This window comes from Oncorhynchus mykiss, chromosome 28 (assembly GCF_013265735.2).
Source record: "Oncorhynchus mykiss isolate Arlee chromosome 28, USDA_OmykA_1.1, whole genome shotgun sequence".
Lineage (NCBI taxonomy): Eukaryota > Metazoa > Chordata > Actinopteri > Salmoniformes > Salmonidae > Oncorhynchus > Oncorhynchus mykiss.
In genome coordinates, this window is record NC_048592.1 from 35,880,004 (window position 1) to 35,892,855 (window position 12,852).

The window sequence follows — 12,852 nt, forward strand, 5'->3', positions numbered from 1 at the left end:
CTCACTGGATGTTGGCCAGGTGGGACGCTAGCTGTTTTCTCCTGTCTTTTCCTTTTTTCTCTTTAGTTCTCTTGGTGGGGGGGTTCTTGGGGGTGGGGAATGGAATTAATTAAAACATGTATTTTATTTTTTATTGCAGGGGGAGGGGGGGGGGGGGGACTTTGGGAGGGTTCTCGAATGGTTGAGGGACAGCTATTGGGGAACTGTGTGTGGGGGGGGGGGGGGGGGGGGGGATCTTGGAGGCTTCGTGTTCACGTTTTTTGGCCTGGTGGTAGATCGGTCAACATGCCCCCTTGAGCAGGGCATTGACCCTGGATGCTTCTGTGTGTCTCTCTGAATGGGAATCTGTTGGATGACTGGTATGATGTAGTTATTGAGCGGCTTCACTGCAAGTATATTGTATGTTTCGAATATTCAATAAAATATATATATATTTTTTTTAAATTATCATTGTCATAGTGTTAATGGTTTGCCTAACTTGGTGAGATAATGTTCAGAGAATCCATTTTGGCAATTTGGTTAAAGAATACATTTTGTGTATTCTTTTTGTGTAAAGCAGCATTACTCCCCCATGTTTCTTTCAACTACAGTGTATGATATGCCATTTTGAAGTGCTGAGTCTGTACTTTTATCCAATGTAAAACATAATAATAATAAAATTTGAATTTTGGAAAATAAGACTGAAAAGAGATGGTCACATTCAACTTTCAGTATGGGGGCAAACGGCAAAAAAGGGGATGTTTTCTGACCAATTGTGTCAAGAATCTAAATGTACCTCTGATGTGACATTACTCACACTGATAGTTGATAAAGCAGTGGGCAGCCAGCAGTTTAAGAGAGTGCACCTCAAACAGGACCCTGTGAAACAGCAGGTCATGGGCCGTGGGTCTCTTCTTGGCGTCCATGCGTACACACGACTGGGTGAACTCCTGCAACAGACGAGGGAAAAGGGAGGTGCATGGAGAGTTACTACTACCATGGGTGGAATTGGGTGGAACGTGGTGATTTTTAAATACACAGTGCTTCAACAAAGTCCTGAGTAAAGGGTCTGAATACTTATGTAAGTGATATTTCCGTTTCTTATTTTTAATAAATTAGAAAAAAAAACATCTAAATCTGTTTTTGCTTGGTCATTGTGTGTAGATTGATGGGACCCCCCCCCCCCCCAATTTAAATCAATTTTAGAATAAGGCTTTCCGAATGCACTATACTTTGTGTAACATATATATATATTTAATGCATTTCCAAGCTTTATTGATTGATATGTAGATGGGGAGAGGACAGGAAAAGAAAATGAGCAGTGGATCGAACTGCTGCCTTCTTACGTGGTCCAGGGGCGGTAACACTACTACTAGACGAGGCCATGGTGCGATTTAGTGTTGATGGGTTCTGACTTATAAACTTGAAAATATTAAATATCCTTATTCATGTCACTGTTAGACATCAGGGATCCTATGGGAAGGAAAATGGCCACCGTCTGGTACAAGTCAACAGGACAGCCGTGAGTTAGGGAGTAGTAAGGAATTTGGGCAAAAATCAGGTCAGATGTAGTGAGGTACAACAGATATCACTAAAGTTCTGTCTAGCAACAGAGATGTATTGGCTGTTCAGATGTGTAAGGAGGAGACTCAGCATAGGAGAAAGGATTAAATACCAGTATTTGTGTGTATATGTCTTTGTCTGTTCAGCTGTCTGACCCTTTGGGTGAATAAACTTTGTTTGAGCTTTAATAAAATTTTACGTGAGTTTTTACAGAGGAACTGGGTATTTAGAAGGAACTGGGTAATTCGAAGGAACTGGGTAATTAGAAGGAACTGGGTAATTAAAAGGAACTGGGTAATTAAAAGGAACTGGGTAATTAAAAGGAACTGGGTATTTAGAAGGAACTGGGTATTTAGAAGGAACTGGGTATTTAGAAGGAACTGGGTATTTAGAAGGAACTGGGTATTTAGAAGGAACTGGGTATTTAGAAGGAACTGGGTATTTAGAAGGAACTGGGTATTTAGAAGGAACTGGGTAATTAGAAGGAACTGGGTAATTAGAAGGAACTGGGTATTTAGAAGGAACTGGGTAATTAGAAGGAACTGGGTATTTAGAAGGAACTGGGTATTTAGAAGGAACTGGGTCATTAGAAGGAACTGGGTATTTAGAAGGAACTGGGTCATTAGAAGGAACTGGGTCATTAGAAGGAACTGGGTATTTAGAAGGAACTGGGTATTTAGAAGGAGCTGGGTAATTAGAAGGAACTGGGTAATTAGAAGGAACTGGGTAATTAAAAGGAACTGGGTAATTAAAAGGAACTGGGTAATTAGAAGGAACTGGGTATTTAGAAGGAACTGGGTAATTAGAAGGAACTGGGTAATTAGAAGGAACTGGGTAATCAGAAGGAACTGGGTAATCAGAAGGAACTGGGTCATTAGAAGGAACTGGGTCATTAGAAGGAACTGGGTAATTAGAAGGAACTGGGTAATTAGAAGGAACTGGGTAATTAGAAGGAACTGGGTAATTAGAAGGAACTGGGTAATTAGAAGGAGCCATAGCCTCTGGTGATTGAAAGAAAGATGGCGTGTAACGTTACACATAGCATTACGGCTGCTGACATCTTTCCTACAATGTGCTTATATAAAAACGGCCTGTCATCTTTCACCGAGTTACTACAAACACTTGGTAGGAAGGAAGAAATGTGTGATGGGAATTAGAGAGAACCGTGGCTTTCAGTGACTGACGAAGATGACACACCGACAGTTTGACTCAATGTATTATAGTATGGTAGCAGCTGCCAACTTTCCTTCACACATTTACCACTACGGTACAATTAATCCCTAGGAGTTGTATAATAGGAGATTCTAATACTCCATCATTATTGGTTATTAGTCCCAATTTTTCCCGAATGAACACCCAGGGGTTAAAGTCATTGCACACCACTGCATTACGGCAGTGTGTCTTCTTAAATTTACTTTTGAGATAATGCTGGCATCCTGGTGGAAGCAAACCATTTTTACCGAGGCTATGTTGTGCGCGTTCAACTGCTGAAATAAGTGAGCGTTGCAAGGTTGAAGAGAATATACCAGCTAATGTAGCACTAACCCAGCAGGTCAAATTTGGCACATGGCACCTTAATGATGCTTTCTGGTTGAGATGACGTCATTATTGTTTTTTATCTGGTCACACCGGTTGTATACGTTTTGTTAGCGTCTTTTTAGACGTGTTGTTAACGTCTTTTTAACAACCAGAAAAAAATCCATTAACAAAAAAAAAACTTATTCAAGCAGTATTCAACAGGGGTGGGCGGCTCATAATAATGGCCGGAATGGAGTAAATGGAATGGAATCAAACACGTTGTTTTCATGTGTTTGATTCCATTATATTCACTCCATTCCAGCAATTATACTCCATTTCAGCCTTTATTACGAGCCGACCTCCCCTCAGCAGCCTCCACTGGTATACAACCAGTATATGGTCCCCATGTGGCTCAGTAGGTAGAGCATGGCGCTTGGGTAAATATGATTCAGGTGTAAATAGGAAGTCATAAAATAACTAATATGAAAAGCAACCAGGTTTTGCCCTGTGGGAAATGCCTAACTTTAGGCACGCCAGGTATGCCCACTACTCCTGTGCAACTTGCCTTTATGAGCGGGTCCTCTAAAGACTGGGCGGCGTTGGTTATAGCCTCTTTGGATACCACAGTGTCCCCGTTGGCCTGGATCTCCAACACTGCCATCTAAATTTGGGGAGGACAAAAACAAAAATGTGCTGGGTCGTGTTAATTAGGACAACACAACGGTAAAACAGAAAGCTAAAATGGGCGGGTCTTATTATCATGACCAAGGCTAGATTGTCCCTCCCTCTATCAGTCTGTTTTCTTCCATTTGGTAGCTAATGAACACAACCCTTATTTTGCATTTGTGATTAATATTATGCGTCAGTAGGCAGCAAAAAAAAAGGAAACATTTTTAGTCGGAAAATGAGAATGGCTTATCAGACGAGTTCAGGTAAAACATCAGAATGTTTTTTCCTGTTTCGTGTCTATTGAACATAACAGAAATATGGGTTTCAATTAACATCTGTGACACACACACACACACACACACACAAAATGTGGACACCCCTCAAATTTGTGGATTCAGCTATTTCAGCCACAACCGTTGCTGACAGGTGTATAGAATCGAGCACACAGCCATGCAATCTCCATGGTTAAACATTGGCAGTAGAATGGCCTTACGGAAGAGCTCAGTGACTTTCAACGTGGCACCGCCATAGGAGCTTGTTGTCCTGACACCACACTGCCAGCTCTCTGACCTCCTCGCTATAGGCTGTCTCAACATTGTCGGTGATCAGGCCTACCACTGTTGTGTCGCCAGCAAACTTGATGGCGTTGGAGTCGTGCGTGGCCACACAGTTGTGGGTGAACAGGGAGTACAGGAGGGGACTCAGGACGCACCCCTGAGTGGCCCCCATGTTGAGGATCATCGTTGCAGATGTGTTGTTGCCTACTTTTACCACCTGGGGGCAGCCCGTCAGGAAGTCCCGGATCCAGTTGCAGAGGGAGGCGTTTAGTCCCAGTGTCCTGAGCTTAATGATTAGCTTTGTGGGCACTATGGTGTTGAACGCTGAGCTGTAGTCAATGAACAGCATTCTCACATAGGTGTTCCTTTTATCCAGATGGGAAAGGGCAGTGTGAAGTGCAATTGAGATTGCGTCATCTGTGGATCTGTTGGGGCGGTATGCGAATTGCAGTGGGTCTAGGATTTCTGGGATGATGGTGTTAACATGAGCCATTCAAAGCCATTCAAACTTCATGGCTACAGACGTGAATGCTGCAGAGCGTTAGTCATTTAGGCAGGATACCTTCGCTTTCTTGGACACAGGGACTACGGTGGTCTGCTTGAAACATAGGTATTACAGACTCAGTCAGGAAGAGGTTGAAAATGTCAGTGAAGACACTTGCCAGTTGATCCACCCATGCTCTGAAAACACGTCCTGGTAATCCATCTGAATGTTGACCTGTTTAAAGGTCTTACATCAGCTACGGAGAGCGTGATCACACAGTTGTCTGGAACAGCTGGTGCTCTCATGCATGTTTCAGTGTTGTTTGCCTCGAAGCGAGCATAAAAAAGGCATTTAGTCCATCTGGTAGGCTCGCATCACTGGCAGCTCGCAGCTGGGTTTCCCTTTGTAGTCCGTAATCGTTTGCAAGCCCTGCCCCGTCGATGAGCGTCAGAGCCGGTATAGTAGGATCCAATCTTAGTCCTCTATTGACGCTTTGCCTGTTTGATGGTTCGTCGGAGGGCATAGTGGGACTTCTTATAAGCGTCCTGATTAGTATCCCAATCCTTGAAAGCAGTAGCTCTAGCCTTTAGCTCAGTGTGGTTGTTGCCTGTAATCCATGGCTTCTAGTTGGGATATGTACGTACGGTCACTGAGGGGACGACGTCGTCAATACACCTATTGAATCCAGTGACTGAGGTGGTATACTCCTCAATGCCATTGGATGGCTCGCAGAACATATTCCAGTCTGTGCTAGCAAAACAGTCCTGTAGTATAGCATCCGCATCATCTGACCACTTCCGTATTGAGCGAATCACCGGTACTTCCTGCTTTAGTTTTTGCTCATATGCCTGAATCAGGAGGATAGAATTATGGTCAGATTTTCCAAATGGAGGGGAAGGGAGAGCTTTGTTGGTGTCTGTGTGTGGAGTAAAAGGTGGTCTAGAGTTTTTTTCCTCTGGTTGCACATGTTACATGCTGGTATAAATGAGGTAAAACAGATTTAAGTTTGCCTGCATTAAAATCCCTGGCCACTAGGAGCACCACTTCTGGATGAGCATTTTTCTGTTTGCTTATTGCCTTATACAGCTGCTTGAGTGCGGTCTTAGTGCCAGCGTCAGTTTGTGCTGGTAAATAGACAGCTACAAAAATACATTACAATTTCTAATCGGCTGTGGTAAGAAGCGCGGCATCTTTCTCAGGACGCATGACTCAACCTTCGCCTCTCGAGCCCGTTGGGGGGGGGGGTTGCAGCGATGAGACAAGACCGTAGTCACAAAATTGGGCTGAATTAAAAAAAAAAAAAAAAAATGTTGAAGTAGTTTGTCCAGATTGGTGTGGGAGAACTTGACTCAACCCCATTGAACACCTTTGGGTTGAATTGGAACGCCGACTGCGAGCCAGGCCTAAATCGACCAACACCACCAATTATCTTGTGGTTGAATGGAAGCAAGTCCCCGCAGCAATGTTCCAACATCTAGTGGAAAGCCTTCCCAGAAGAGTGGAGGTTGTTATAGCAGCAATGTTCCAACATCTAGTGGAAAGCCTTCCCAGAAGAGTGGAAGCTGTTATAGCAGCAATGTTCCAACATCTAGTGGAAAGCCTTCCCAGAAGAGTGGAGGCTGTTATAGCAGCAATGTTCCAACATCTAGTGGAAAGCCTTCCCAGAAGAGTGGAAGCTGTTATAGCAGCAATGTTCCAACATCTAGTGGAAAGCCTTCCCAGACGAGTGGAGGCTGTTATAGCAGCAATGTTCCAACATCTAGTGGAAAGCCTTCCCAGAAGAGTGGAGGCTGTTATAGCAGCAATGTTCCAACATCTAGTGGAAAGCCTTCCCAGAAGAGTGGAAGCTGTTATAGCAGCAATGTTCCAACATCTAGTGGAAAGCCTTCCCAGAAGAGTGGAAGCTGTTATAGCAGCAATGTTCCAACATCTAGTGGAAAGCCTTCCCAGACGAGTGGAGGCTGTTATAGCAGCAATGTTCCAACATCTAGTGGAAAGCCTTCCCAGAAGAGTGGAAGCTGTTATAGCAGCAATGTTCCAACATCTAGTGGAAAGCCTTCCCAGAAGAGTGGAAGCTGTTATAGCAGCAATGTTCCAACATCTAGTGGAAAGCCTTCCCAGAAGAGTGGAAGCTGTTATAGCAGCAATGTTCCAACATCTAGTGGAAAGCCTTCCCAGAAGAGTGGAAGCTGTTATAGCAGCAATGTTCCAACATCTAGTGGAAAGCCTTCCCAGAAGAGTGGAGGCTGTTATAGCAGCAATGTTCCAACATCTAGTGGAAAGCCTTCCCAGAAGAGTGGAAGCTGTTATAGCAGCAATGTTCCAACATCTAGTGGAAAGCCTTCCCAGAAGAGTGGAAGCTGTTATAGCAGCAATGTTCCAACATCTAGTGGAAAGCCTTCCCAGAAGAGTGGAAGCTGTTATAGCAGCAATGTTCCAGCATCTAGTGGAAAGCCTTCCCAGAAGAGTGGAGGCTGTTATAGCAGCAATGTTCCAACATCTAGTGGAAAGCCTTCCCAGAAGAGTGGAGGCTGTTATAGCAGCAATGTTCCAACATCTAGTGGAAAGCCTTCCCAGAAGAGTGGAAGCTGTTATAGCAGCAATGTTCCAACATCTAGTGGAAAGCCTTCCCAGAAGAGTGGAGGCTGTTATAGCAGCAATGTTCCAACATCTAGTGGAAAGCCTTCCCAGAAGAGTGGAGGCTGTTATAGCAGCAATGTTCCAACATCTAGTGGAAAGCCTTCCCAGAAGAGTGGAAGCTGCTATAGCAGCAATGTTCCAACATCTAGTGGAAAGCCTTCCCAGAAGAGTGGAAGCTGTTATAGCAGCAATGTTCCAACATCTAGTGGAAAGCCTTCCCAGAAGAGTGGAGGCTGTTATAGCAGCAATGTTCCAACATCTAGTGGAAAGCCTTCCCAGAAGAGTGGAAGCTGTTATAGCAGCAATGTTCCAACACCTAGTGGAAAGCCTTCCCAGAAGAGTGGAAGCTGTTATAGCAGCAATGTTCCAACATCTAGTGGAAAGCCTTCCCAGAAGAGTGGAGGCTGTTATAGCAGCAATGTTCCAACATCTAGTGGAAAGCCTTCCCAGAAGAGTGGAAGCTGTTATAGCAGCAATGTTCCAACATCTAGTGGAAAGCCTTCCCAGAAGAGTGGAGGCTGTTATAGCAGCAATGTTCCAACATCTAGTGGAAAGCCTTCCCAGAAGAGTGGAAGCTGTTATAGCAGCAATGTACCAACATCTAGTGGAAAGCCTTCCCAGAAGAGTGGAGGCTGTTATAGCAGCAAAAGCATGAACCAACTCCATAAATACCCGCGATTTTGGAACGAGATGTTCGATGACGAGCAGGTGTCCACATACTTTTGGTCATGTAGTGTATTTAAAGGGTATCTGGTTGTTTATTATTGGGATCACTGCAAGAGAAAGTGTTTTGTGTTGGCGTAGAGTGAAGTTCACCCTAGACGCTGATCCTAAATCTGTACCCAGGGGGAAACTTCACCCCGGGTTGTTTTATCTGTACCCAGGGGGAAACTTCACCCCGGGTTGTTTTATCTGTACCCAGGGGGAAACTTCACCCCGGGTTGTTTTATCTTACCTCCAGGGTACATATGCCAAAGGCGAAGATGTCAATAGAGCAAACATCCTCAGCCACTAAAGCAGAATAGTGTAGAAGAGAGACAGAGACAGAGACAGACACAGAGCGTGTGAGACAGAGACAAGGGGAGAAGGAAAGAGAAAAGGTTATTTTAGAGACCCCTTTGTCTGAATTACACAAATTTGAAGACAGCTCAATGTACACTACACACAAAAACTATTTACAAAACAAAGCATATAAAATATAGCATATCAAATCAAGCTTTATTTTTATATAGCACATTTCAGACATGGAATCCAACGCGATGCCCTTCACAGGGAAAAATAAACTGAAATATTTACTACACAAGCATAGACGATAAAAAAAATCAAATAATACAAACTGAAAGACTAAAAAGTACCCTAAGGAAAAGCAAAGCTAAAGAGGTGTGTTTTAAGATCTCTTTTAAATATGTCCACAGTTTCAGCCCTCCTCAGGTTCTCTGGCAGAGGGCTGGAGGCATAGTAACTAAAGGCTGCCTCTCCATGCCTCTTGGTCTCCTCAGGTTCTCTGGCAGAGGGCTGGGGGCATAGTAACTAAAGGCTGCCTCTCCATGCCTCTTGGTCCCCTCAGGTTCTATGGCAGAGGGCTGGGGGCATAGTAACTAAAGGCTGGGGGCATAGTAACTAAAGGCTGCCTCTCCATGCCTCTTGGTCCCCTCAGGTTCTCTGGCAGAGGGCTGGGGACATAGTAACTAAAGGCTGCCTCTCCATGCCTCTTGGTCCCCTCAGGTTCTATGGCAGAGGGCTGGAGACATAGTAACTAAAGGCTGCCTCTCCATGCCTCTTGGTCCCCTCAGGTTCTATGGCAGAGGGCTGGGGGAATAGTAACTAAAGGCTGGGGGCATAGTAACTAAAGGCTGCCTCTCCATGCCTCTTGGTCCCCTCAGGTTCTCTGGCAGAGGGCTGGGGGCATAGTAACTAAAGGCTGGGGGAATAGTAACTAAAGGCTGGGGGCATAGTAACTAAAGGCTGGGGGAATAGTAACTAAAGGCTGGGGGCATAGTAACTAAAGGCTGGGGGCATAGTAACTAAAGGCTGGGGGAATAGTAACTAAAGGCTGGGGTCCCCTCAGGTTCTCTGGCAGAGGGCTGGGGGCATAGTAACTAAAGGCTGCCTCTCCATGCCTCTTGGTCCCCTCAGGTTCTCTGGCAGAGGGCTGGGGGCATAGTAACTAAAGGCTGCCTCTCCATGCCTCTTGGTCCCCTCAGGTTCTCTAGCAGAGGGCTGGGGGCATAGTAACTAAAGGCTGGGGGCATAGTAACTAAAGGCTGCCTCTCCATGCCTCTTGGTCCCCTCAGGTTCTCTGGCAGAGGGCTGGGGGCATAGTAACTAAAGGCTGCCTCTCCATGCCTCTTGGTCTCCTCAGGTTCTCTGGCAGAGGGCTGGGGGCATAGTAACTAAAGGCTGGGGGAATAGTAACTAAAGGCTGGGGGCATAGTAACTAAAGGCTGGGGGCATAGTAACTAAAGGCTGGGGGCATAGTAACTAAAGGCTGGGGGCATAGTAACTAAAGGCTGGGGGAATAGTAACTAAAGGCTGGGGGCATAGTAACTAAAGGCTGGGGGCATAGTAACTAAAGGCTGGGGGAATAGTAACTAAAGGCTGGGGGCATAGTAACTAAAGGCTGCCTCTCCATGCCTTTTGGTCCCAGGCTTTGGGAGAGTTCAAAGGCCAGTGACAGAGGACCTGAGGGACCTACTGGGTACAGAACTTAAAAGCATGTCTGACATGTGCTGGGGTGCACAATAGTGGATTGATTTAAAATCCAATATAAGAATCTTAAAACGTATTCTAAAACTCACAGGCAGTGAGTGCAGAGACCTTAAAACCGGTGTAATGTGTGCTCTCTGTCTGGTCTTGGTCAGTACCCGTGTTGCAGCATTCTGTATGTTTTGCAGTTGACCAATGGCATTCTTGGGTAGACCAGACAGGAAAGCATTACAGTAGTAGTCAAGTCTGCTTGTAATAAAAGCATGGATGAGTCTCTTAAACAGATGCACATTGGCAATGTTCCTCAGGTGGTAAAAAGCCATCACATTCCTAAAGTGTGATTCGAAATTTAGCTCATAATGTAAAATAACACCTATGTTTTTCACCTGGATTTTTATCTTTCTTGCCCGTGAATTATAATGTGTTGCTAGATTCTCCCTCTGTGCTTTGGCTCCAACAATAAGTACCTCGGTCTTGTCTTAATGTAGCCGGAGGAAGTTGTGAGCCACCCAATTATTTACAATCACCAATACAGCCTAATAATTTATCCATGGAGCTAAAATCCTCTGGTGACACAGAAATGTAAAGTTGTGTTACATATGCGTAGCACTGAAAATCAATGCTGTGCTTTCTGATAACGCTGCCAAGGGACAACATATATTAACTGAACAGCACCGGACTCAGTACCGGAAATAGAACCTTGTGGAATGTATTTTCTCTGAGTTATGTTCACCAAGGGTGACAAAAAAAAACCCAGTTCTAAACCAATTTAGAACTGGACCGGAGAGGCCAACACACGTCTCCACAGTCTGCCCAGAAGGACATCATGGTCAACAGTGTCAAATGCAGCACTTATATCTAAGAGTACAAGGACAGAGAGCTGTTTGGCGTCTGATGGCTCTAAAAGATAATTGACCACTTTAACTAAGGCGGGTCTCTGTGCTGTGGTGGGCATTAAAACCAGATGGGAATTGTAACCTTTTTTTTTTGTTTTTTTTTAAGTTGACACTGCTGTTTGAACACCAATTTCTCCAGATGTTTGCTTAATAATGGAAGGTTGGAGATTGGCTGAAAATTGCTAAGAGCGTTAGAATCTATACTGAACAAAAATAAAACGCAACATGCAAGTTTATATCCAGGCTGTATCACAACCGGTCGTGATTGGGAGTCCCATAGGAGCGGCACACATTTGGTCCAGTGTTGTCCGGGATTGGCCAGTGTAAGCCGCCAAAGTAAATACGATTTTTTTCTTAACTGACTTGCCTAGTTTAATAAAGGTTAAATAAAAAAATTAAGTGTTGGTCCCATGTTTCATGAGCTGAAATAAAAAATCCCAGAAATGTTCCTTGCACTCAAAAAGCTTATTTCTCAAATTGTGCACATTAATTTCCATCCCTGTTAGCAAGCATTTCTCCTTTGTCAAGATAATCCATACATCTAACAGGTGTGGCATTTCAAGAATCTGATTAAACAGCATGATCGTTACACAGGTGAACCTTGTGCTGGGGAAAATAAAAGGACCTCACAACACCACAGATGTCGCAAGTTGAGGGAGCATTCAATTGGCATGTTGACTGCAGGAATGACCACCAGAGTTATGGCCAGAGAATGTTAATTTCTCTACCATAAGCCGCCTCCAATGTTGTTTTAGAGAATTTGGCAGTTTGGCAGGCCTTACAATCGCAGACCACGTGTAACGACACTAGCCTGGGACCTTCACATCCGGCTTCTTAACTTCTTGTAACTAGGGGGCAGTATTTTCATTTTTGGAAAAATAACGTTCCCAGAGTAAACAGGCTATTTTGTCAGGACAAGATGCTAGAATATGCATATAATTGACAGCTTAGGATAGAAAACACTCTAAAGTTTCCAAAACTGTAAAAATATTGTCTGTGAGTATAACAGAACTGATATTGCCGGCGAAAGCCTGAGAAAAATCCAATCCGGAAGTGACTCATGTTTTGAAAGCTCTGCGTTCCGATGCCTGTGAGATCGACTGAGACCAGTCACCCAGACAGCTGATGAAACTGAGGAGTATATCCGTCTTTAATAAAGCCCTTTTGTGGGGGAAAACTAATTCGGATTGGCTGGTTCTGGCTCCCAAGTGGGTGGGCCTATGCTCTCCCAGGCCCACCCATGGCTGTGCCCCATGTGAAATCCAATGATTAGGGCCTAATTAATTTATTTCAATTGACCGATTTCCTTATATGAACTGTAACTCAGTGAAATTGTTGAATGTAGGGCTAATATTTTGGTTCAGAACAGATTACTTTTCTTCAGAACGGTTTTTAACATAGGCACTCTCCCCACTGCACTAAACACTGCTATGAACAGGGAGTGGTTAACAATAGCTTGCATTTCTTTAGATACACTATTAAAAACTGTTTTGAAGGTGTTGAGGATAGGATCGAGAAGGCTTAAGTTGTGATATCACTTTCCTGAGCATGTCTGTGTCAACCAGGGGAAATAAATCCATAGTGCCTTCTCATCAGGTCTTGCTTTACTTTTCTTCTCTCTGAAATATGCTGCAAACTCACATTTAGATGTGGAGGAAAGGTCACATAGGTTTGCATGGGTAGGATATATCAGGCCATCAATGGTGGAGAAGGGCACTCACAAATTACTCTGATTAATAGTGATCATGTTAGAAAAATGAGCCCGTCTGGCATTCATAATTGCCTCGTTATATATGTCAAGTTGCTCTCTCAGAATATCATAACGGACCTGCAACTGCCT

At 44.2% G+C, this 12,852-nt stretch overlaps 1 protein-coding gene across 1 annotated transcript in view; it reads right to left on the reverse strand.

Annotated features, from left to right (window-relative positions):
* Positions 1-12,852, reverse strand: part of LOC110509091 (nuclear receptor-binding protein 2) — a 55,628-nt gene that overhangs the window by 9,848 nt on the left and 32,928 nt on the right. The window contains exons 9-11 of the mRNA XM_036966073.1: positions 8,366-8,421; positions 3,626-3,721; positions 797-929 (exon numbers count right to left, since the gene is read on the reverse strand). Of these exons, the coding sequence (XP_036821968.1) occupies positions 797-929; positions 3,626-3,721; positions 8,366-8,421 (285 nt within the window). The remainder of the gene's footprint in view (positions 1-796; positions 930-3,625; positions 3,722-8,365; positions 8,422-12,852) is intronic.